The 22,492-nt window shown below is 49.3% G+C and overlaps 1 protein-coding gene and 1 long non-coding RNA gene across 2 annotated transcripts in view; both read left to right on the forward strand.

Moving 5' to 3' along the window:
- Nucleotides 1-22,492, forward strand: part of LOC119407319 (uncharacterized) — a 29,160-nt gene that overhangs the window by 647 nt on the left and 6,021 nt on the right. Inside the window, exon 2 of the long non-coding RNA XR_005186673.2 lies at nucleotides 15,406-15,461. This is a non-coding gene — a long non-coding RNA (uncharacterized LOC119407319). The remainder of the gene's footprint in view (nucleotides 1-15,405; nucleotides 15,462-22,492) is intronic.
- Nucleotides 389-2,522, forward strand: LOC119407318 (dual specificity tyrosine-phosphorylation-regulated kinase 2). The gene has a single exon (XM_049419957.1). It carries the CDS (start codon nucleotides 831-833, stop codon nucleotides 2,472-2,474), a length of 1,644 nt encoding a protein of 547 aa, XP_049275914.1. The 5' UTR covers nucleotides 389-830; the 3' UTR covers nucleotides 2,475-2,522.

Below are 22,492 nucleotides of genomic sequence, written 5' to 3' on the forward strand. Positions count from 1 at the left end.
CGCCGTTTCCCTTCTTTTCTGGCGTGGGCTGCTTCTTGGGCTTGCCCTGGCCCGAACAATGAACTCCGGTGAGGCGAGGGAAAGGAGAGGGGGGCTTCCCCGGAGCGGAACGCGTTAAACAAAGGCAGCAGCCGCAACAGCTGTGTCTGAGTCCGCGTGCCGCGCGCTGTGTGATGGCTTCCCGCTCAGTCTGTGAGTCACATCGTCGAAGAAACGTCGTCGCTTGTTTACATCACCTCGTCCTCTCTCGCTTTAGTGCGATGTTCCTGGAAGTAAGACAGTGCCGCCACTGAAGCAGGATGAGCGAGGCACAGTGATCACCTGGCCAAACCTGCTCGAGCTTTTGGGCGAGCAGGGCGAGCAAGACGGTCGAGCAGCGCTCCTCCAAACAAGCCGGGCAAGCGGCCAATACCAGCCGAGTTAGCAAGCCGGCAAGTGGCGCCGCCTGACAGGACGCGATCGAAGCTGACGGCGGCGTCGTCGACCTCTCTCTCTCTCTACCCGAGTGCGTTACTCCTGGAGGAGGCCATTCTCCCAGTTTTCACCAGCTGATTGGGCGGCGGGGCCCAGCTCGCGCGGCGATTGGCCCGATTTGTACCACGTGACGTGAAGGCGCGCGCGCCATTGGGCGTCGGCAGCAGGGGGCGCTAGTGACGTGGCCCCCTAGCAACAGGGGCCAGCCACAGCGGCAGGGGCGATAATGGTGGCCCAGTGCAGCGCAGCCGAAGCGGCCGAGCGTCCATGTCCGCGCTAGGCCTGGGTCTCTTGTTCGGCGCGGCGGCGGTGGAGCGGGCGGCGGCAGCGGTTGGGGGCGGCCGCAAGCGGCGGTTATGAGTTCCCGTGAGTGCACCGCGATGCCCCTGTCGCGGACGCGGTCCCTGATCGCCAACATGAACGGCTCGGCGCCTTCGTCGGAAGCCGGCTACATCGAGAAGAATGCCGCCAACAACAACAACAACTCGTCGGCGCTCAGTGGAAACGGCGGCGGCAACGGGTCCACCCTGCTGCTGCCGCCCATCAAGAGCCAGACCATCGCGGGCTTCAAGTTCCAGTCGAGCGTGCACAAGCTGTTCGACGTGGACCAGAACGGCGACTCGCCCGACAACAAAGCGGGCGTCGTTGTCGGAAGCGGCGGCGGCGCGGGCAAAACCTTGGTGGCCACGCCGGAGCAGGTGATGAAGATGTACATGCACAAGCTCAGTCCGTACGAGCACCACGAGATCTTCAACTACCCGCAGATCTACTTCATCGGTGCGAACGCCAAGAAGCGCCAGGGAGCGCCGGGGACTCCCAACAATTGCGGCTACGACGACGACCAGGGTTCGTACCTCCACGTTCCGCACGACCACATAGCGTACCGCTTCGAGATGCTCAAGGTGATCGGCAAGGGTTCCTTCGGCCAGGTCGTCAAGGCGTACGACCACAAGCAGCACCAGCACGTGGCGCTCAAGATGGTGCGCAACGAGAAGCGATTCCACCGGCAGGCGCAGGAGGAGATCCGCATCTTGGACTTCCTGCGTCGCCAGGACCGCGACAACACCTTCAACTTGATCCACATGCTGGAGCACTTCACCTTTCGCAACCACACGTGCATCACCTTCGAGCTGCTGTCCATCAACTTGTACGAGCTCATCAAGAAGAACAAGTTCCAGGGGTTCTCCCTACAGCTGGTTCGCAAGTTCGCCCACTCGCTCCTGCAGTGCCTGGACGCCTTGCACCGCAGCCACATCATCCACTGTGACCTAAAGCCCGAGAACGTGCTGCTCAAACAGCAGGGCCGATCGGGCATCAAGGTTATAGACTTCGGATCCTCGTGCTTCGAACACCAGCGCGTCTACACCTACATCCAGTCGCGCTTCTACCGAGCGCCGGAGGTGATCCTGGGCGCCAAGTACGGTATGCCGATCGACATGTGGAGTCTAGGCTGCATCCTTGCGGAGCTGCTCACTGGATACCCGCTCCTGCCAGGCGAGGACGAAGCGGATCAGCTGGCCTGCATCATGGAGTTGCTGGGCCCGCCGCCTCAGAAGTTACTAGACCAGGCCAAGCGGGCCAAGAACTTCATCAGCTCCAAGGGCTACCCGCGATACTGCACCGTCACTACTCTACCTGACGGCGCCGTAGTCCTAGGCGCGGGCCGTTCGCGACGCGGGAAGCTGCGAGGTCCTCCGGGCTCCAAGGACTGGTCGAGCGCCCTCAAAGGTTGCGACGACCCCCTGTTCGTGGACTTCCTCAAGCGGTGCTTGGAGTGGGACCCCGCGACGCGCATGACTCCGGCGGCGGCGCTGCGCCACGCCTGGCTCCGACGTCGGCTACCGCGTACGCCCCAGACCACGGCGTCGGACTCGACCACGGTGACCCAGAGGTCCTCCGTCTCATCGTCGAGGTCTGTGATCGCGTCCAAGGCGACGCGACTTGGGGACGAGCTCGCGAGTACGCTCAAACTGCCGCAAATTGGCAATCCCGTGTCGTGATGGTGATTACGGCCCCTCTCCCGCAGTGCGATCGTGGATTTGCCCCCCGGTTTCTTAAAGAAAAAAAAAAAAAACTCGTCTACCAAAACCTTACCCCCCTTCACCCGTCTCCTCCCATCCCTCCGTGTTACGACGACGTCAAATTGAGAGACCCACGGCTTACTTCACCACTGTGTCAAAATATGGCCCCGTGCAGTGTATTTGATCTCCCTGGGAGAGCTTCGGCGGCTTCTACGGTCTCTACCATGTGCGGCGCCTTCAACGAACTAAGTGTGTTGTTGGGCGGTGGGTTTTTGCTTCTTTTTTTTCTTCGGGGTAGCCCGTCACAGGTTGTGGTTGTTGCTTAGTTCGGTGGTGTCGTCATCCTCAAAAAAGTGACGCTTCCGCTGTTAGTTGGTGATAAGTTAAGTAAATAGTAACGTCACCACACCTCATCTTGGGTTTCTACTGCGACATCAGCACCAAGCAACCACGCCTACAGAGGCCTCACCCCGCCTTGCATCGGATTATGCACTACTGTGGCATCCCCCCCCAAAAAAAACACCCAACTGCGGACAAAAAGAAGGCTACGCGCATGCCGTGTCAATCGGGCAAGTGGAAGCAACAATCTCCTAAACCTAACTACTCCGTCAGCACATTCTTCCTATCTTTTCTCTCTCTCTCTCTCTGCTGTTTTTGAGATCTAATGAATTTTTATGGTATACACGAATTTATAATTCGCCCGCCCGAGGCTCTATCGTGCAGTGTGGGAGGCACAGCCTTTTTCTCTTTTTTCTTGTTTCCCCCCTTGTTGAGATCGTTTTTAAGAGCCTGGTGCATAAATTTAATAATAACGCATGCCTTGTACAAAAAGAAAACCCCTTTTCTTCTTCCCATCTTTTATGTATTTGGCGGAGTTGTTTTTTACACCCATTGCCTGCCTGCACTTTGTTGCGCGTCGATTCTTGTCTTATTCGCGAAATGCGGTATTGTTTCTCTGTACAAATGTGTTTTTTGTGTCGGGATTTGAGTCAAGGGGAGTGTGTGTGTGTTTTTTTTTTCTTTGGGCGGTTCCCCCCAAACTTTTTTGGTATATATGTAGTATACATAAGCATGTCTAGGAGGGGCTTCGCCCCTGTTTTGACCTCATTTGAACTCTTGCATGGCACACTGCCGTTTTTATTTAAATCCCCATTTTTTTAAGCGTTATTTTCTTTCCCGCGTATTCACGATGAACGTGAACTTCCTTGCGGGGGTTTGAAATAGAATAAGAAATCAGGTCTGCAAAATGCGGCACAGAGATGGTTGTCGGCCCATTTCCCTGATAGTGAAGGGCTTTGGCAGTTCGAAACAACCCGAGTGTTAACGAAAATACTTTGCCGCGTATGAGAGAAAGAAACACAAAATGGAGTCTGCAGATCTGTGATATTTTCTGTGTGCTGACAAGTAGTGGGGGGGGGGGGGGGGGGTTGGTTCGGGCCAGGGAGCATTAAAAAAAAAAAAATGCTGGAGTGGAAGAATTGTGCCTCGAAAGTGAAGCCAAGAATCCGCCGTCTTATCAGTGGCAAGATAAAACGTTAGCGTGTAGAATATAAAAGCAGTGTTTTCTTCGCACGCCGTCAGTTTCAAATGAGTAATTTGTTGAGACAGATGGTGCTCGACGTGTGCAGTTGTGCTGCAAGTTTCGGCAAATTTTATTGGAGATCAAGTCATCGATTGTCATCACGATGGGTTACTGTCTTCGGGAACATCGATCTGTTATTTTATAATTATCCTATCGTTTGCATTAACAGAGCAAAACCACTTTTATCTCGAAGTGGGCGCCACCCGAAAAAGAGTCAAACCGAGACAAACCAGGGGGTAGACCGCGGCTTCACCTTCGCAGGTAACGTTGCGATATCACTCCAGCATTTTTTTCTTTTTCTAAATCCTCCTTGGTTCAGGTACTCACTCGCTTAACGCGCGCTAGCCCTAAAACGCGCGCAAGTAGAACCAGCCACCCCGCAAACATTTTTTTTTTTTCGTTTTATTTCGCGCGTCCCGTCTTTGTTCTCATCCACGTTCATTTCATCTTTCTCACCGAGGCATATCTCGGGTTGGTTGCCCGCACCCGTCGTGTCGGTTGCTCGGGCACTTTTTTGTTTCTCTTTAGTTGCGTCCGCGGACCCCTCTTTCCGGTTATATTTGGGTTGGAGGGCAAGCGGGCTCGGCTACATTTTCTCTTTTTCGTTGACTCCATCTCTTTCTCCTCTCCCAGCTACGCGCGGGCGCTACCCCCTCTCCACTGAAGCTTTCGAGGAAGAAAGGAAAGATGGCAAAAAAAAAAAAATTCGCGTCGCCGTTGTCGGTGCATCGACTGCTCTGGAAACCTTCTAAAGGGCGCATTGTCGCCTATCCTTTAGCGCCGCTGCTTCCCTCTTCTCGGTCACCTATAACAGCTGCCGCGTCCTTCTTTTTTATTCCTCCGAGCGCGAAAGAGAAGAAAAAAATGAAATAAAAGCGAGTTCACCCCCGAGAAGCGGGTCTTCTCGATCACGGGTGCCGCCGCCGCCATGTTGGATGTGTGCGCTCGCTCCAAGCTTGAGCAGGACAAACGTTGGAAGCCAATGCGCTTTTGTCGCATCACTACTAGCGTCTGTTCTGTTTCTTCGCGTATGTATGTTGCACTCCGCTTCATGAAACAAACCGCAGGCCTTTTATTTAAGCTGCCGTCGAGTCGCCCTTTTGTGTGACTTGGAGATGAAAGTCGTGTGTCCATTCGAGTCTGATCTGTGGATACACTTTCGATCGCGATCGGTGCCGATCCGGATCGGATTTCTCTATCGCGATTCGACACTTATCGCCGCTACGCGGCCCAAAACTAAACCGGATCGGGTTTGGCGCAGGCGTCGGCCTAATCGCGATCTGGGAGCCGAATCGCGATGCGCAGACAGCGATCGGGCTGATCCTGATCGCGATTGAAACCGACCGTATAGCAGCACCTGATATCCGGATCGGCACTGATCGCGATCAAGGGTGCCGGTGTGATTCTGGTGTTATTAATGCCCCTCCATTTTTTTCTGGTTTCCATATTTTTCTTCGGTTACCTCGTCACTTTCGTGTGTGCCAGCCCAAAAATGTGAAACTCGGTGAATGAGAATACTCAGTTCTTTTTCTTCGTTTCTCTTAGTTGTAGTGACGGCGCGCGATGGCGGCTCTCTCCAGTAAAAACCAAAGAAGTGGTTATTCCAGAGGAATACAAGAACAGCAGCAACGAATGCTCAAAGTAAACGGAAAAAGAAAGGAGTGTTTGGCATCGCAGCTTCGATTGCTAACTCCTTTGCCCTCTTTTTTTTTTTCTCCCACATTCACAAAGCGTGAAATGTTTGTGAAAACGCATCTCCATCGTTCTTGGAGACTGCGAAACAAAATATATGAAGGAACTACTGCCAATGACCTGTGATAACTGCAGACTTGTACTTCTCAGTGCAGCGCGTATGCTCCCCGCCTTCTGACTATGCGCCATTTTGTCGCTCTGACCGCGTGCTCGATTCTGTTCATTTCTTTTTCCTCTCAAGTACAACAACGTTCCAATGGTTGAACTTATGAATGAACTCGGAGGGGGTGTTTTGGTTATGGCAGTGGGGTGGTTCGGGTTAATGTCGCAGAGTTGGGTCGTCATGGTGACTGTCACCGGTTGTCAAAAGTGACCTGAAGGTTTTTAACCTCTCCTGCCTCAAGCGGCACTACCTCTGCCCTAGCAAAGCTTCTTTCGTTCATTTTGTCACAAGATGACCTCTCGCACCGCAAGACTTAAGCAACTCTGCGGACTTTGAACAAAGAGCATGGTTTCCAAAATCCACGTTCTTCGTAGAACTGGACGGTTGTCATTTCATTCTTGTCCCTAGCCAAGTGTGAAAGATTATGAAGAGATCCTAGCTGCCTGTGCAGGATAGTTTGGCATAAGTCTACTAGGAGATTTTGACTGTTGCTTTGGATAGAAGGCCATCATGTCATGAGTAGTCAAATTGAAGCACGTAGGCGTGGTCCAATGCCAATTTTCTTCAACCCTGGATTTCCTGTTTTGCTTTGGCCCCACCTAACTGGTAGTTTAGAGAAGTTGAACTGAAGCCGCCAACATTAATCGAGGGTGGTTCCTCCTTATCGTGCCCCCCGAGTAATCCTGATTAGTTAAATCGAAAGTAGATGAACTTGTTAGATAACTGTGGTTGTGAGATAGTGGTGCTCTTAATAAAAAAAAAAAAAAGGTCATTTGACTTTTGCTTAGATATTCTTGGTAGATCTGACTTGGGGAAACACTTCTGTCCCGTGTTCCGATAGGCGTAGGTCGTTGAGAACAGTGTAAGCTGTGCTTTGTTGTTTCTACAGTGACCGCCAACTATTTAGCATTGCAGATGCTTTTTTTTTTCCCGGGTGTGTTCATGCCAAGCACTAGAAGAGATTGCACTGCGAAACACATTTTCTTTTTTCTTCTAAACATTGTGGCATCATACTTTTATGCGAACACATACCCTTTTATGGGAACACAAAGTCCATCACAGCCATTGCAGTCTTCTGAGAGCCCCCGGTGTTGCTTGCATTTTCTTTTCTTTGGCATCACAGCTTGCGGTACGTCTTTGTAATGGAGTGCAAAATAGAAAAAAAGAAAATTTGGGGCAGCTACGGCACCGGTGGTGCAAAGAGTGTGGAAACAGCGAAGATGGTGGCCTTCCCCCTCTTTCTTTCCCTCCTCACATTACACGTCCTCACCCTCACGTCCCTTTCCGACCCCCTAGCTATACTATATTAGTATACATGGCTATGCTATGCTTTACTCTCTCCTCTCCACCATTCCCACACACTCGCTTCCCTTCCTCCCCCCCCCTGCTATACTTACTATACATGGCAATATTATGCTTTCTTTCTCTCTCTCTTTCTATCTGTTTCTTTATTTCTCTTTTTATCTTTTTCTTGTTCTCTTGCCCATAGAAATGTAATCATATGGTTCCCATGAATGCTTGTCCTGCTAGTGTGCCTGGATAGCCGAGTGGTTACGATGCTCGCCTTTGGACCGTGGGTACCCGGGTTCGAATCCTACACAGAATTTTATTTCGTTTTATTTATTTATTCTGCCCTTCCCCTGCTGTGTTGATAGGTTACGCATGGCAATGTCATCGCTCGGCGAGGTTATTCTGCGAACGCCTAACGACCCAACTTCCGGCTTCAACAGCTTCGCTGTTCAAACAATTTTGCGTCGGGAAGAAGGTTTACAGAGAGAAATAGTGAAAAAAAGGGCCTGTGCCCACATGCTTACGTCATTGGAAATTCACTGAATTTAGGTAAAACTGTGCAAAGGCTGTAAGACTGCTAAACCTAACAGAGAAAATTTCATAAGTGTGTTCACCTTCCAGGTTGGCAGATATGAACAAAAGAAGATTGATAATGTGTGGCTTCACCAGATTGCAGAATCTGTCATTCATTGCTAGCGACAAAAATTTCCTGCAATCCATGTTGCTCTGTTACTGAGCATGAATCGGGCCAACGTAGCTCACTGCTGAATTCAGTGCGGCCATATCGGTACCCAGTCGCTTTTGAGTTATCGATTGAATTGCCCTAGCACTGCTATCTACTAACCTCCAAGTTAGCCTAGTTGGCAGAGCGACCGCCCTGAAAAGGCGTTTGTGCTGGGTTCAAATCCCGCATCAGGATGAATTTTTGGACAACCAGGGAGCTTTCTTTCTGAGAAATCAGTGTATCCTTCAAACTTTCTGCTACATATGGGTAGGTGACATGACAGTTCTCCCTTTCCTGAATTTAATTGGGCAGAAAATGCGTTATAGTTCACGCCATAGCCGTCGGCAGGATTTTGTGTTTAAGGGTTGAAAACCCGTGTTGCATCGCATTGTGGCTTGGGGGAGCAAGTGGTTCTTTTGCACCTGCCTGCCGATGCCCATGGTTCAAGCTGCCTCGTTCACATTTCAGTTTCATTGACGTTACTTCCCGACCGTAACGCAATGCTAGGACATGAATCTCATTCACGTGCGAGCTCCCTGCTTGGTTTCTTTCACTGGCACTCGAGTGGTGACCGTTCGCGGAATGTGTGTTCGGCAACGCGGGCGTAGCGAGCGGTCGGTGACCGATCGACTGTTGGCAGGCAGACTTCCTGGCAGCTACAAAGCAGCATAAGCGCGCGCGAGACCGCGAGGTTGAAGACCTCCGGCCGACTTTTCATTAGTCAGCTGTAGCTCTTTCAGGAACAACCCCCCATTTCTTTCTCTGCCTGCCCGGCATTGGATTCATGCCCACTCGTACGGAGGCCCCTTGCCGCCACATCAGACGAGCCGCGGCTTGGAGTTTAATTTGGATGGCAAAGCGGTGTCGGGCGGCCGAACTGCGATCCCTTTTGGGTGTGGGGGGCCTCTTCCTTAACTCGACGCGGAAGCCACCTTCCTGTGGCCCAGTGTTCCACATTACCCCGTTGTCCGGAAATGCTGGCAGGTCCCCCCCACTACCCTTCCGTGGTGTTCTGCCTTTTGATGTTAGTGTTGTGCAGGAAAGCTCGGGGTTCAGGGAGGGGGTTCTTATTTATAGCTGTGCCACAGTGTTTTGTTTCTTTGGTTGAGGCCGAGTTTGTCGCTTGCGCTGGGACCACATGTTTCTTTTTCTTTTGAGATCTGTGCGTGACCTGCTCGAGTGCTTTTGCAGGTCTGATGTTCGTTGAGCAGGGTGAACCGCATTAACTCGTGAACAACACACGTGCTTGTTGTAAGTTGTGACATGCCAGCGTTCAAGCGCGCGTTTTTGTACTGGCGTTGTACTCTCTTTCTCGCGAGCTGTGTCCTTCGTGGCCGTGTGGAATGGTTGTGCTTTATGCGAGGCTTTTTATTACACTGTACCGTCTCCTCATGCTCACTCACTCTGATTAGCGCTGTAAGGAACTTATCATTAGTGTAGCGTCATGCAGGGATGTGAAACCTGATCCGAAGCCTTTGAGCAATGCTTTTACAGCGAGCCCTTCTTTAACACTACATCATTCCACACTTTTCCTTTCCAAACCTAGCGCTTCTTCATGTCTCCCGACTCCAGTTGCTTGAATAGGTCTATATTCACAGCTATTTTTATCCCTTCATGCTAGTTAGGTACTTGTCTGGTAGCGTTGAAATGATAGACGTTGTCACTATTGTTTCTGTCGGTGAACCTAAGCTAATTTGTGGCAACTACTACAGTCTACCTGGTAGTAGAAGACACATAGCTTTGAATGTGCGTGGTTCTTTGTGCTGCATGAATGAATTATTTATGCACGTCTCTCATGAACAGCTGCTGTCATAGACAACCTTGCCATCCTTCAAGCGAAGGTGATTGTTTCCATGAGCTTTTGAATGGTTGAAGAGCTGATCGATGTGCTTTTTGTATTAGAGCCGTCAGCTTATCCTTCAAATTAAATGCAGCACATAGAAACTGAAGCGCATTGCATTGCGGTGAACCAAGCCGTCGGAAGTTGTTTTATGGAGCAGTAACAGGAAACTGAGCTTTTAAAACGTATAAACGTGGAAAGACTCATGCGCAAGATCTTCGCAGTGAACCTGTGCTGCACCGCGTGTTACAGTAGGCACCAGGGGCTAGACGAGGCTCTTTACAATCATGATAATGTGAGCAACTCATTAAATACAGATTTGCTTAGTGACAACATGCAGCCAATGCAGTTGTGAAGCACGTTAAAGCAATTGAAGGACGGGTTGTGAACTGTACGGGCCGTCAGGATAACCACTCTGCTGTTGTAAAATGAACGCAGCTGTTTCGTAGCTTCAAGGGCCAACTGTAATGATATTTTGGACCGTGTGAAATCAGATAACCGAACATGTAGAGAAGCCTCTGTGCGATGAAATAAAATGTGCAGCTGAGGAGTAACAAAGTTAAGAAGTTGGCAGGCATAAAATGGAATCGGATCACACAAGACAGGAGCAATTGTAAATCGTCAAGAGAGGCCTTGGTCCTGCAGTGTGCATCGGCCGATTTCAGTGGTGGGACGGTTGTAAATGGATAAATTTGGGAGCTTTGTAGGATTCCGTATTAGCTTGGCGTAAGCAAAGTGGGGCAAGTTAGAGGCAATGTTACTCATACAAGCTCACGTGCCACTACACTTTCGAAACTCCCTCGGTAGCCGCCAACCTTCACGCCGCGAGGTACATGCTGTCTTCGATACTAGCACTTTGTTAAAGATGTCCATTCACGTGCGTCCCTCGGGTCGGAGACAAGGTAGCAGCAGCTTTGCACATTTCGCACATCCTTTAGCTAGGTACGTCGATCAACACTGCACGTTTCGGCATGCTCGTGACGACACTTTTTTTCTTTTCCTCGTTTCCTCCGCATCTGTGCGACTGTAGACGTGCCGCGCACGCATTTGCTAAGAAAACCAGCGGTATTAAACTCGGTGCAGCTTAGGTGGTCCTTTGCCAGACTTCAGGGACCCTTGTTTGGCTTGCTCAAAAACTCTCTCTCTCTCTGCAGCACACGTTGTTGGGGCAGCATTTAAATAGCTCTTGTCCTGTTGAGGAGGAGGGGAGGGGGCGTCAATGTGTGGCGCCCCGGGCAGCAGCAGAAGCAGCAGCTTAACTGTTGTATAAGTTGTTGTGCAGCCAGCACACACTGATCTCTCCAGGGCTGCCGTCTTCCAGGGGTGGGTTCTATTTAGGAAGGGGCTGCACCGAGACATTGCGGTTGGCCCCGGGTCGGCAGAGAACGGGTTCCGGAACACTGTTTGCCCACTTATCCGGTTGTAATCGAAAACACTCACTCTTTGTTTCGTAAGGGGACACTAAAAAGCAAAACAGTTTTTCTCTCGCATTAGTAAATTACCCTTTCGCGATACCAAAAGCAGCATTCTTGCCACAAGAATATGCTTGGGCGAGGCGGAAGATATGCGAGAAAGAAAATGCAGCATATGACGCTGCTGCCTTTAGGATCCCCGCATCAACTTGTCATGACCTCATGCATAGGGGCCTGCATAATTCTTTTCGCAGTAAAAACGAATTGTGTTCAAAAGAAGCAAGGGACGTAGCACATCTGCGGAAATTTCATTGAATCAACGTGGCCAAGAATGTGAAAAAGAAAGCGTCTGAAATGTGACATCACACTTGCATTCAGATGCTGTGTATTTGGGTGTAAAATTCATGAAATGGAACTTTTACCTTTGCTTTCCCTTCTAGTAATGAACCTACAATGGTGAAATTAACACCAATGGACTTCTCAAAAAATATTTTATTGGTCTAAACTGATTTAGTGCTTTGCTTTAGTGTCCCTTTAACATTTATTTGTTTTGCGAGTTCCACATCGCCTTCTTGAAGGACTCGCTTCAGTTTTTATTGGCAGCTGTTTCCGTTTTGTCTCCTTCCACCTTGAAAAGAAGAGCTGGCGTGGAGAGACGCGCACATAGCCAGTCTCTCTCTGGTGGTGCACTTCTTGTCTTCAGAAGGTCGTCGTGTTTTCATTGGCCGCAAACTCGCTCAGCACATCTGTCTCCAAGAGCCGTGTTGAGAGATGGAGCAAGGGTGCTCTGTCTGCGCAGCTGTCTCAGCAGCTGGGCTGCCACGTTCGGAACGAAGAAGCAGAGCTACCGTTTAGGGTCACATGCATTCGCTAACACTCAGCGTTCTGCTGCAAGGTGCTTCCCTCTTTTTCTTACTTTTTTTTTGTGAAGCACTGCACTCTTCTTGGTGGTCTTGCCAAGATGGTGTGACAGGGTGTGGTCTGGCCTGCTCCTTTGTTTTCTTTAAGCCTCTTCCACGGTCAAAGTTGTTGCTGAAGACAAAATTGCAGTAGCCGAACTTAAAACTGGAAGGCTCATTTCATCATCCCTACTGCATTGGGCACTCGGTCCCCATGGAGGCCTTGGAAATAGCGTCTCGAACGACATCTTGCTTTTCCCGTTGTTTTTTCTCTCTCTCTCCCTCTTTCTTTCAGAGACATGTCGCGCGTGTGTAATGCGGCCATGTGCAGCTTCGTGTTCAGCGTACTTGACGCGTCTTGTGAGTGTTTGTTAACAGGTACGCTTTTGCTCGTCACTTGTGTGCATTTGTGAGCTGTTGTAGTATCTTGAAACTGAGGGGTCGCCGCAGTTGATGCATTGGGTGTGGGCAAAAAAGAGAAGAAACCTTATAGCACAGCTGAGAATTAATCTAATTAATTTCTCGTGTTTCTGCTTCCGAAGAGCCACGGTCTCAGTGACCTAATTGGAGCGATATTGCTGCTATGCGCTATCATTTCGGTCAGTAGCTCTTGTATTTTTCTGGTCTGAATCTTGTGACCAAAAGACTTGTATGTAAAATGTACTTGTGCAAATGTTGATGTTCCACTCAATGCCAGAGCAGTACCCCTTCGCAGAGCGAGTGTAAATTTGAACAAATTTTGACGAGTGCGACTGCACGAATTTGCACAAATTTGCACGAGTACCGGGCTGTTTGGTACACAACTGCATAGTGGACGTTTTCAGATAAGAAAATGCAGCAGTGGACATACCCACATGTTAATGACCAATTCATTTCGTCAAAGCATTAAGAAAAGTTAACGGCATTGTCTGTTCTTTGTCTCTGTTGTTCTGCAATCGAACTTCCCCATGAAAATTTATCCCTGCACGGCTTAAATTGTGGCTCACGAGGGCTTGTGTTCGCTCCAAACGCTGCGATAACATCTACTGCTGACCTCGCCCGCACAACTGCATCACTCGCGACGACCCCAACACTTGTTAGGGACCCATAAGTTGGTGCGTGGACCTCCGTGCAACACGCCACATCGCTTGTGCGGTCTCGTGTTGGGCCTCGACACCTTCCGGGAAACTCCGCGCTCTTTCCCGGGGGTGTCTGTGGCATTGTTGAACTTTCTGTTCCTCTTATTATAGTGTTCAAATCTATAGGTCTCGTGCATGTCAGTGTACTACTCGGGAGGAAGGCGCCACACGGTAATTGTGTGCTTGCGCTTTGCTCCCTCGTGTCTTAGAGTGAAGCCATTGCACTGTGGTTTTACACACCTTGGGTGTGTTTTTTCATTTGAGTCTCTATCTCATGGTTGGGACTTGGGAGGAGAGGAGGCGACGACGCGCTCTCTTTTTAGTCAAGTGCGGGTGCCGCGTGGATTCGTGGCACCTTCAGCCATTGGTGGCGTCAATGTTGTCTGCCGAACCCTGTACAGAGGACGCTTCTGTGAGTGCTTAGTGAATTGTGGAAATGTTTGCGGCGCGGTGGACCGTCTCATTACTCTTTTTTTTTTGCAAACCTAGTGGCAGTGGAAATAGCTTGTGTGCGTGTATGTGTGTGCGCGAGTGCATTTTAGTGTGTGCGCGGTTGCTATGTGAACTTCCAGCGTTGTACATACGTGGACTGGAATTAAACAATGTGTGATGAACTTTTACACACCTAGGCCTTCTTTTCTAGTCTTTATTTGGCTGTTTGCACGGACAACTCGTTGGCATAAAACCAGTCTGTCTGTGCTACACCTGCGTGTTACGCAAGCAAGGAGGTGACTGACTGTCTTGAGGTTGAAACCGTTTTGCGATTGAAGTGTGAGTTCCAGTGCTCAATCAGACGGCTTGACAATGACGTATATCACCCCGGAATTTCGGTGTATCATGGGTGCTTACTGGGACCACACAGCTTCTCAATATGACAGGCTTGCAGATCACTGATCAGGCCTACAGAGATTGTTTTGTAGGATGTGTCCACACACTTGCTAGGCTTGGCAAAGCCAGACACTTTCAAGGAACACTCTCCCCGAGGCAGTTTTTGTGTGATTGTAGACATTGTTTTCAATGAGGAATGAGAATTTTAGGGAACCTCCTTTCTAACTTTCCGATGCTGAAGATCGGGTGCTTTGGTTTGGCTGTTTATTAAGGGCAACCAGTATACCAGTGGCTACAGTGTTGCACAAATAACAAGAAATGAAGCGCTAATTAAGGTAGAATGGTATTGAGCTTCATTATGACAGACAGTAATGGGCACCAAAACTATGACACACTTATGCATCGAGGTTCCCTTTTGTCACTAGGTATGTTTTGCTATAACAAATGTGCAATTTTTATTCCCATTTAACTTAGGATGCAAGGAATGTATGCTTCAGTAGGTCAAGCATTCACGTTCACCAGTTGTGGAGTAAGTCATAGCAGGCTTAAATCGGAATAAGTGCATTTGTAGCCTTAAAAGCTTAAGTGGAAGGAATGGTTTATTTTGCGAGGCATGTTCAGTAATTGATTACCATATTTTCTTTGCACTGCGCTAGGACAATCGCTGCATGTGCTATGAAGTCACTGGAGCACCGGGCAGCCTGGGAGCTTCTAACGTCTAAGCCACTGAATTTTGTGGCGAAAAACATTGAACAGCAGCTGATGAGATTTAGTGATAGTATTTTACTCAAGTAGACATATTTAGTGTGCTTAGGTTCGTTCGTAATGAATGCAAGTGTGCATGGCTTCTCACCGTGCATTCTAATATGCAGTTAGAGTGAACACATGAACAGCGAAGTAGCCATGCTGGCTGCTTTTGGCTTTGCAGTGCTATGTCACTGGGAGCTGTGATGTTAAACAACTTATTTTGCACTAGTAACCACTCACTTGGGTTAGCAGAATGCATAACCAGAACTGCTGTGGTTTACCAAGAAATGTAGTGTTTGCTAAATGTCTGGTAGCTTGTGACCTACCTCTGCGCTATCGCTGACACAATTGATTTTGCCTCTAAACATGAAAGGCAAGGATGATTTCGAGTGCAGGCTTGAAATCACAGAAGTCTCCCCGTGATTAAAATCTTGCCGTCTGTGCTGGTCAACCTGCGAGCTGACCATGTTCTAATAGCTATACGTACCGTCCTACTTGTTTTGGAGAGATGGTTGATGCTGACCACCCAGTTTTGCTTCCTTGATTGGCTGTAAATGCAATATGATCCCCCTTGCCCTATGTTGAAAACATGGAAAATTTCACCTGTTGTTGCAGATCCAGAACACTTATTCCGGGGTCCAGAATCGGCGTACGAAGTGTTTGTAAGCAAAGTGAGTGTTTGACTGTCATTACAATGGTGTCATAAGGGAGTTACAGGGGTGTACACAATAGGGAGTAAACAGGTACACTGACTCCAGTTTTCTCATATAGCTACACTAAAAAAAATCGAGTATTTGGGGAGTATTTCTGCCACACAACAATAATCATCATCTGGCTTGCTCGCGTTTCCTTTCTTGAAAACTCTGCTCTCGTCACTTTCCTATCAAGAATGCTATGTCACGCTGATAAACCGCGCGCCGTTCGTGACCGGGAAGTGCCGGGACCGCGGTGATAACGCGAGGAAAGTACGCGAGGTGGATTACGATTATCGTTGTGCGGCAGAAATGCACCCCAAATACTCGATTTTTTCTTAGAGTGTACTTCATGTTCACTCATTGGTCAAAAACATCCGAAAGCTTACTGCTTTGTAGTAACACAAGACGTAATCAACTGATTCACGGAAACTTCACATTCATTCCAATGTACGTGTTTGATTGCCATTCTCGAATTAGGATAATTTCAGTCGGTTGTTTGTCACCATACCGCACTACATGCCACCGCAGTGCTCATTCGTGCATAGCCACACTGTTATAAGCCTGCACTTTTTCCTGCACCAACACTGACAGCAGCGCCACCACTTGTTCGTGACGTCAACCTGCTTTATGACGTCTTGGCATGATTAACAAAATCTACGCGTACAGTTCTCGTGACGTCAGCGGGCGGCATTTTGTAGCACGATTCGCAGCTGCTTACACTGTGTCTGATGGACAGACCGATCGGAATAAGGCGCCGCTTTCCTCTGTACTGGCCGTAAAACAAAATGGCAGCCTCGATGACGTCGGGAGTATTCGCGTGACGTCAACGTACGCATAGGCGTGCGCAGGGTTCCCCATAAGGGGGGGGGGGGCGAAGGTTCGTCGCAGCGCCCCACACCTACTAAGTTAATGTATGGGGTCGATTTTGCCCCCCCCCCCCTTCTTGGGTGACTAGTGGGGGCGCCCCCCCCCCCCCCCCGTGTTCACTCCTATGCACGTACGCCATTTCAGTGTACGATTCGCAGCTTCCAATGTGTTTCTGTGTCCATACAGATCGAGGTAAAAGTGCAGCTTTTCGCTGTACCGGCTGTACAACACAAAGGCGGCCTCAGTGACGTCAGGAGTATTCAAGTGACGTAAGCGTACGCCATTTTGGTGTCGCAGTTTCGACTTATCTCTGTAGACAAACAGGTCGATGTAAAAGTGCAGCTTTTCACTGTGCTGGCTGTACAACAAAATGCGGCCTCGGTGACGTCAGGAGTATTCGCGTGACGTCAGCGTACGACATTTTGGTGTATGAACTGCTGTGTTTCTGTAGGCAGATCGAGATAAAGTGCAGCTTTTCACTGTACCGGCTGTCAAACAAGAAAGCAGTCTCCATGACGTCACTTAGTACCCTTTAAGCTCTGGTCACGGTTCGGTAGAAACAGGCTTCGAATAGAGCTCAAGAACGTCTTCTGCGTTCAAGCCTTTGCAAGCATTCAGCGGCCTGTTTTCTTTACGCCATCCACCCCCCTTCTGCACGCTTCTATTTTAATAAGCGTAAACATGGGATAGGTCACGTAGACCTTTCGAGGTTCAGAAAGAACGCGCATGCTAAAAAAGCGCGAAGACAGGAGGGATGTTTGGCTTTGTGTAGGAAAAGGAGAGGAAAAAAAAAAAAAAAGCAGTGTAGGCGCAGTGCAAACGAAGCATATCGCAACACTCCCTTCCAAACGCCAGTATACGTTAAATGCTGTTGTCCCAGACCGACGTCAGCGAAACAAACAAGCGCTTTAGTAAGCCCCATAGCCTTCGGCGTTTGTGCACTGTGCTACGTCTTGTGCAACCGTATTGCGCAGACGGCTAGCTGCTTCGACGCAGCCAGCCAATTATGAAACCGGGGATGCTCTCAGTTTAGTGTTTTAGGGCGATGACTAGCTTTCTCGGTGTCTGCGTTGGGCTATGGCGTAATATAGACAAGCATCGTTTCGAAGTTAATTAGTGATGGACTCTGATCGCCCCTGTGTGTTCATCACCTAGCAACACTATCCGCTTTAAAGGGACCCAGAGGAACGTCTGAAAATGCGAAGAACGAGCGCGCTATTCCCTTCTGGCGTTTCCCGTCTTTTCGGCGCGATTCGTGACGTCAACAGTCTCTTCAAGGGACGTCATGAGTAAACCAGCACTCGATTGGTCCGTATGCGAGGGATGTCAGTCGTATACCTGCTTCGCCATGCAGTCGCACACCTGTTCTGTATTGTCCCACATGACTGTCATGTGCGACCTACTGATTTCACTGTTCTGTGCGTTTTCGACTGCGCAAGCGCACATTACAGTGTGTAGCCGAAAAGTGCGAGATCCTGATAAGCTTAACGCTTAGTGCTGACATTGTGCACGTGCTTTATGGAGAGGCTAGTGGCGAGGAGGAGATACCGCCTGTAGGAAGGATGGTGAAGGCGAGAAAAATAAACACCCTCTCGTATTTGAACTCGGAGTGGCTTGGGGCCCTTTTAATGTTTACTGCGTGCAAACCGGAGGGCACAGAAAAAGATCGGGGTTACACGAAACCCAGCGTCACACACAGTAACGTAACGTTGCCAGATTTGTTCGCTTATACGCCACGTTTGGATATCTAACAGAGTGATGCACTAACCATGGTGCTCTGATTTATTAGCGGGCGGTTTTTAAACCGCACCGTGTTTCGAGCGTGTCTCGTTCGTAAAAAGTTAAAAAAAAAAGATAGAATGCTGTTCCGTCCCTTAAGAGCCAATTCCGGGATGACGGCGTATGTAGGTCTCTGCTGCAGCTACAGTAGACGCCCGAAGAAGAAAAGAAAAAGAAGACACCGCCATCGTGTGTCCGTGTCACCGCTCCATTTCGCGAACGTCCCGGATTCACCGGGGGCCAGCGCAAAGCAAAATGGAAAGCCGGTCCCCACAGTGGTGACCAGCTGTCGGCGAGGGCACGCTACTATGACCGCGGGCCAGCGTAACTGGAGTGTTACGGAGCCCGCCCTGGGTCAATGACGCCACCCAGCGCAGCACCCTCCCCTCCTCGACTCCCGGCTTTTTAGCTACAAACGTGAGGCCATTTACAACATGCGGCCTTCGTCGCAACGTTTGTGCGTTGAGGGGTGTGATAGCTCGCGCGTTGACACACACATTCGTGACGTCCGTCGCTGTTGCCAGACGTGATCGCTACGCGCTCCGTTGCGCAGGCGCTGTGATGGTGCTTTCCCGCGCCGAACGAGCGAGTTACAACAACAGAAAAAGAGGAGGTGCCGCGGATACGAGGGCAGCAAGCGGTGCTGCGCGAGAGATAGTGTATGCAAAACCGGGCCTCGCCAGTCCGGTTGGCGGGCAGGTTTAGGAAACCCGAGCAGCGCAGCTCACGGTCGCTCTCGTGTTCCGCGCGGTGACGACATCCAATGTGACTATGCGTTGACGTGAGCTCCGCCAAGTCTAATGGCGGCCGCCTGGGTTTCCGAAGCAGACGACAGGCCGGCCGGTGCCGGCCGGTAATCGTGAAAAAGAAACAGCTTCGCCGTGGTGCCCGCCCGTCCGACTCCTGCGCGCGCTTCTGCTGTATTTAGTCCCTCTCTATTTTTTCTTTCCTTCAAAGTCAGAGCAGCACGCGTACACGACTATTCGCTGCGGTTTTTATTTTTCTGCCTCCCGAAAGTGCGGCGCCCACCTCTCTATTTTACAGTCGCATGCAGTGCGCTCGCAGACCCGAAATGACACCGGCTATGCGGCGCCCTCGCCACTCGTCTGCACCACCTACGCTCGAGAAAGTAGTTCTCGATTCAGTTGCCGTTTTTTGTTATTCAACGCTGCGTAAGAACGAACGAAAAGCGACGAGAGACGCGTTAGACTCAGGCACCCGTTCCCGACCTGTCTCGTCTCTTTAATAAACCAACTAGACAGATGATCGCAGCGTTCGCGGGGTACGGAGGGCGCGGTAGAATCAGCTGACCGCGGAGGTATACAAGACGTTACCCCACCACCCTCCCTGGTGTCGTCTGCTCGCGCAGGGCACTACTCTCCCTTCTCCTTCCCTCGTTGGACCGGTCGCTCGCTGTTGCTGCTTGCTTCGACTACGCCGGGCCGTTTTTCCATCGTCCTGCACGAAATTGAGAGAACGCGCCGCTGCGCCGCCGCCGGGTTGTTCCGCGGCATGACCCAGTTCGTGTGGGAGGAGGCCGACGCCGCCACCACCACTGCCGCCGATCGATAAAAACGCCCGACCGGGGTCGCGCCCGGGATCCCGTAGCCGGTGACTGCACGTTCCGACGCTGTGCGCTGCAGTTATGCGGCTAGCGTAGCTTTTTTGTTTAAAGCCCGGCACCAGTTGCGAAATCGCTGCAACCTCTCTCCCCCCTAACCCCATCTCCCTCTTCCACCATCTTGTTTTAATTTAAATTGACACTAAAGAGAAACAATAAATTTGTTTAGACTGATAAAACGGTGTTAGAATTCTATCACCGTGACTGATAACTTACGCTCTGAAAACACTACAGTCGGTTCCAACCTAACAATAAATACAAGCTCCGCCTCAAAGCCCTCAGCGCGCTTGCCAGTCACCTATGTAATAGTTGTGCAAGCTGGTTCCCTTTTGAGGCATAAGTACTTTTTCTGTGCGAATGTAAATATCATGCATATCGAAAACTACAGGTTCTTCGTTTCCGCCTGAAATATGACCTTTGGCAAAGCAGTGATATCAGAATCTCCGATGAAATTTACCAACACCAACTGAATCACGCGAAATGTGCTCACGTCACGGAAATGAGCAAATGTGATTGGATGGAGCGTCTATGTGCAAATTCTCTCTGGGTGGGACAGTGATGGTTGTGGGTGGATCTTTTATTTATTCTCGGGTCGTAACCGACTATAGTGCCGTTAATTTCACTGCCATTGGTTTATTAATAGATGAGAAAGTCACTGTCAGAAGTCTCACTTTTAAATTTGCCGCCGAAATCTCCGATGGTGTCGTCACAGGTTCGGAAACGTTCTTTTTTTCTCCCGTATTTTTGGCGACAATGGCTCAACAAAATTTCGCGAAACTTGGTACGTTGAGTCGGTGGCTCTCAGGAGACAATGCGCTTCGTTTTTACCGATTAGGAATTTCGTAGGCCCTAGTTAACGCCGTCACGGCGACTGCTGCGGGAACTTCAGCGTAGCGTCGCCACCAGCACTTTCCTTTTGCGCATTTTTTCGCTTACGAAGTGTCTTCTCGCAGCAAGTGTGGTGTTTTTGGTATCGTGAAAGCGTAATTTACTAATATGAGAAAAATCGTTTTTCTCATTAGTGTCCCTTCAAAGGGACAAAAAAGAGAAAAAAAAGTGTTTCAAGTATTAATAAATTACCTTTTCACAAATAGCGCCACTCTAGCCGCGAGAACACTACTTGGCGAGCGAGAAAACGCGCAAAAATAAAATGCAGACTGCGACGCCACCTTGAAGCTCCCGCACCAATTCGCTGTGACGTCATAAATTTTGAGGGGATCTACTGGGACCTACGTAGTTATTAATCGGTAAAAGTGAAGTACATTGTCCTTTAAGGGGGCCAGAGAGTCAACGTAACAAGTTTCGAGAAATTTTGTTGAGGCAATGGGGCTCAAATACGTAGAAAAAAAGAACACTTTGAAATCCGTGGCGCCACGGTCTAAATAAGGCAGAAGTTAATGCGCTGTGACATTAATGTGCAGAGATTTCGGCGCAAAATTTCCAAGTGAGACTTTCACTGTCATTTTTTTTTTCCTTTTCGCATAACATGATGACGACTTAGCGAGAACTGAGATCGTGATAGTTGGTGCTGATCTGCTTCCGAAAGCGCAAAAAAAAAAAAAAACACGCTACCACGAAAGAACACGGGACAGTGCTACTATCAACTGGTATTTTAATACGTGCACATATTAAACTATTTATACGGTGTTACCATGGTAACACCGTATAAATAGTTGTAGCACCCTGCAGGAAAGGAGCAAAAAAAAAAAGAGGCAAAAAAGACATACTATATATATATCGCCAGGGAAGCGTCCACTCAACGTGCAACACCGAAATTACAAAAAAAAATTTAATAGTGACACACGATCAGCACTGATTGCATCAACATGTGCGGAAATTAGCGTGCATCATGTAACTGCGCCATGCGCGGCTCCTTACAAGTGTAGCTCCTTCATCGTCAGCGTAATCACGCACATCATTTCCGTGACGGAAATGACGTGAGTGATTGCTTTATTTCCGTCACGTCATTTCGAAATTTCACTGACATCATCCCGTGATGGAAATGACGTCAGTGAAATGTTGGTGGACCCTGGCATCAAACACTTTCGTGTTTAGAAAAGTCTGGGTTCTTTTAGTTCGTCGTCTCCCAAAGCGGCAAGCCGTTTCGCAAGGTAAGTCAGGGAGATGGAAATATTCGAGGGCAAGTACAGAGTGACTACAGTGCAAGGATCGACCTGTACGGTGCCTTCTACTTCTCCCAATGGAGTCGCCACGTGTAGGTAAGATAATTCAAAAGAGTAAATTCGTACTTGGATTGGCCAGGGCAAAGTGTCTTTATTTTTTCAGGAGTTATTTTACGTAATTGTTTCGTAATAAACATACAGGTAGAGCAACATTATTCGAAAGATGGTTTTTGGGAGCGCTCCTTTCCGATTTATTAAGTACGTAGTGAACCTGAGTTTGCCTTTGGCTGAAGCGATTGTGGCTGCTGCTTCCGAAGTATGCGAGGGACATATACGCTGTAGAGAGTGTTCATTTAGGCTTTGCATTTTGTGGTTAACTGTTTGCTGCTTCATTCAATCATTCTTTTTCTGATGCAAAAAAAAAAATGCGTAAACGTACACCAACGTAAACACGAATAACTAATTGAGATTTGGTAGAGGATCCAACCAGAAAAGTATTATTTTAATGACACTAGTCCGGGCCAGTAATTTCTCGCTGGCCCCTTAATAAAGTTTATTACCTACCTACCTAATAACACTACGTTTCGGGGCTAGTTCGGTGCCTTCTTCAGAGGTTG

This window comes from Rhipicephalus sanguineus, chromosome 10 (genome assembly GCF_013339695.2).
Source record: "Rhipicephalus sanguineus isolate Rsan-2018 chromosome 10, BIME_Rsan_1.4, whole genome shotgun sequence".
NCBI classification, from domain to species: Eukaryota; Metazoa; Arthropoda; class Arachnida; order Ixodida; family Ixodidae; genus Rhipicephalus; species Rhipicephalus sanguineus.

Excerpts from the sequence above, each read along its gene's own strand:
- LOC119407318 (XM_049419957.1), top strand. The coding sequence starts at position 831 with ATGAGTTCCCGTGAGTGCACCGCGATGCCCCTGTCGCGGACGCGGTCC.